This window comes from Heterodontus francisci, chromosome 21 (assembly GCF_036365525.1).
Source record: "Heterodontus francisci isolate sHetFra1 chromosome 21, sHetFra1.hap1, whole genome shotgun sequence".
Taxonomy (NCBI): domain Eukaryota; kingdom Metazoa; phylum Chordata; class Chondrichthyes; order Heterodontiformes; family Heterodontidae; genus Heterodontus; species Heterodontus francisci.
Genome location: NC_090391.1, coordinates 52,587,332 through 52,590,464, shown reverse-complemented (window position 1 = coordinate 52,590,464; position 3,133 = coordinate 52,587,332). Strand labels below are relative to the sequence as shown.

Below are 3,133 nucleotides of genomic sequence, written 5' to 3'. Positions count from 1 at the left end.
CAGCAGTTCCTTTAGGGAGCGCAATCACTCTCCTTCTGACCCCTTTACGAAGGTCATCTCTTTCCCTTTGCTCACTGCTCGTTATCTTTTTTGATTTCTGCTAATTTACATCCGATCCTCTTGCTCTCGACCCCCTCTTCCCGTCACTGACAGCTCTATTGTTTGTCTTTACTCCTGCAGGCCATTGTCTTCTGGACCTCCAGCGGTTACCTCTCGTCCATTAACCACAGGATCTTTCAGCTGGTCTCAGTTGTTTTGTTTATTAATTAATTTAATAATTGATGTAACTGCATATTTCACCGTGCTCTTTAACTGCTCTCTGAACTCGGACTGAGTGACCACATAAATAAATGTGTTTGTACAGCAACTTAAATTCCGCAGCATATATGCAACCTTTACAAATATATAGTAAGATTCATCATCTAAGAAATCACCAATACGAAAAATATATAACATATACAGCAACCACAAAAATATGAAACTGCCAGATATGGTGAAGAGTAAAATCAAAGACTTCCTTCTTCTCTCCATTTCACAGTCATTGTGATTATCTTTCTTGCTCTCACCCCTCAGTCTCTGACGAACTCGACTGGTCACTAAAATGTGTCTGAACGTCAGAACGTTCAGCAACAGAATTAACATGAATGGCAGTAATGGTGTTAAAGCTTTTTCAAACATTGCAAATCCAATCCATCGAGGGTCAGAAAAATAGCTTGGCTTATTCGAGCAGCGCCATTCTGCATTGTCGATTACCCGTCTAGGTTTATATCTAAAGTAGGTGGGAATATTTTTTAGACAGAGCAGAATGCTGGTTGTTGATAGAACCACAGTGGCAGTTTTCCTGGTGCAATATTTTGATTTCAGCTTCTGGCAACAAATGGCGACAAAACGATCCAATGTGAAAGCGATGGTGAACCAGACGGAACAGTCGATGGCTGCACGGATCAGGAAATAATGAGAGCGACACACAGAGGTGAGGTCCAGGAAATTTAATGGGAAATAATAATCATTCATTTTCCGGAGTATGATATCAGTGATAATAACCAGTAGATCTGCCGTTGACATGGCCACCAGGTAGCGGGTGGTGCAGCTGGAGAGTCCGCAATTTCCCTTGGACAGGATCACAATTGTCACTAAATTAACTGTAAAGGAGAGAAGGGAAAAGTGGTTGTAAATTACTGAAAAATATTCTCCGCTTCTCAACCCAGGAAGGATTTCAGCACCACAACTGTGTGGATTGGGATCAGGTCCACGACCCCAACCTTCCTCCAACCTCAGCACTTCCAGATTTAACAAATCCTGGACGGGGAGGTCCGGCACCCCGCTCACCGAACGCTGGCCAGCAAGTTAAACATCGCAATGAGGAGCTAAAAAAGGGTAGATTGGAGACCTGCACCCGGTCTCCAACCACTGCCACTGTAGGAACCCATCCCGGACTCGAATCACTCCCTGGGGTCGAAGAAATCCCTCCCTGACTCCAACCAGTCCCTCGGATTGGAGGCACACATATGTCTTGGACCACTCCCTCTGATGTATAAATGAGTTATTTTGAAAAGGGAATTTACTGAGTCAATGCAAATGTGATCACAGCATGGGCTTTCATCTCTACAGGAATATCATTAAAAGAAAAGTTTTATAATAACCTATTATAAAGATGGTTATTGAACACAGAGATAATGTGTACTCTTCTGGACTACACATGATGAACAATATCCAGGGTAACCAGCAGGTGCACGTATTCTTCACAAACAGAATACCATAACTGAGAGATTATAGTTATTAGGATATGCTGTGGCTCTATTCTGTCGTTAAGAGAATGATGCGTGTTGAACTAATAGAGGCCTTCAAAATTATATAGGGATTAGAGAGGGTAAACGCAGATCTGATATTTCCACCTTTGCTGGTGGCCAGTTTTGCATTTCCTCAAAATAAGACGGTCATCAATAAATTCACGATGGAATTCAAGAGAGACCTGTTTACTCAGAGTGCTGAGAACGTGGAATTTAACCTCTTGGAGTAGTTGTAATGCAAGAAAAAATGAAAAAGCGATGTTAGTACATGAGAGAGACAGGATTGGAAGGATATGCTGATAGCATTAGATGAGCTGCAATGTCTTCTTACAGAGCAGGAAGACAGTTGTGATCTAGTTGTGCCGAATGCCCAGTTTCTGTGCTGTAGAATCGGTAACATGTTTATTAACAAGTCATAGCCATCAGTGTTTCTCGTAATATTGAAGAGGATTATTTATTATTGCAGTCACTCATGACCAAAGGCTTCTCAGGGCGGTGCTTGGGAAAGAAATTAATCAGCACCTGATAGTGCTGTCAGCAACTCTACTTAGAGTAAGAGTAAGATGGGGACCCGCATTGAATATAATGACAGATACTCCAGGAAATACATGGTCCCTAGTGTTGCGTGGTCCACATCATTTAGTCAGCCACAATCAGTGCAATTCTGGAGTGACAGAGACTCCCAGTTATACATGATCGCTGAGGTCAGGTGCTCCACTCCAGTTAGTGTGCACACACAGTATAGTTCTACATTAACAGATAACTGCTGTAATCCTTCCCCTCTGAGATTTTCCTGCTTTGAGCTCTGATTCTACAGAATACAACATTCCACACAATTCAATAACTTTATAATGCAGAGTGCCTTGAGCTAGAAACAATTGAGACGACAGATTAAAACTACACAGATAATTCAGGAAAATTATGTAATTAAATTATTGAATGTGTGTCTGTGTAACTGTAACCGTTCGATCTCATGTAATATTATTATTCCCATGGTAAGGGAAGAAACCAGCTCATACGCAGATTTACAAAACTTCATTGGTTATAGATCCTTACCAGGAACACCAATTATAGCAAGGATCACATAGAATATGTTCCGCACCCATTGCATTGGTCGGTGCATTTTCTGCTTGGAGTGATCGGTCTGTTCGTGCTGCAGGTGATATCTTTGAAGTACATTCTGAGCTGACACATTCCCAGTGCATTAACTTTATAGCCTCCCGGATCGCCAAGGGGATACTGAGGTTGCAACATTGTTCAAACAGTTTTTCTTAATCTTGAACAAACAGATGACGACAGTTGGGTTAATTCCCTCTTGATGGAATGTATTTTCCATGAAAATT

At 41.6% G+C, this 3,133-nt stretch overlaps 1 protein-coding gene across 1 annotated transcript; it reads right to left on the bottom strand.

The window, feature by feature from the left end:
• Positions 1–246: 246 nt before the first annotated feature.
• LOC137381210 (probable G-protein coupled receptor 139) lies at positions 247–2,913 on the bottom strand. The gene is made up of 2 exons (XM_068053590.1): positions 2,847–2,913; positions 247–1,142 (listed from the first exon to the last, which is right to left on the bottom strand). Exons 1-2 carry the CDS (start codon positions 2,911–2,913, stop codon positions 247–249), a joined length of 963 nt encoding a protein of 320 aa, XP_067909691.1.
• Positions 2,914–3,133: the final 220 nt, after the last annotated feature.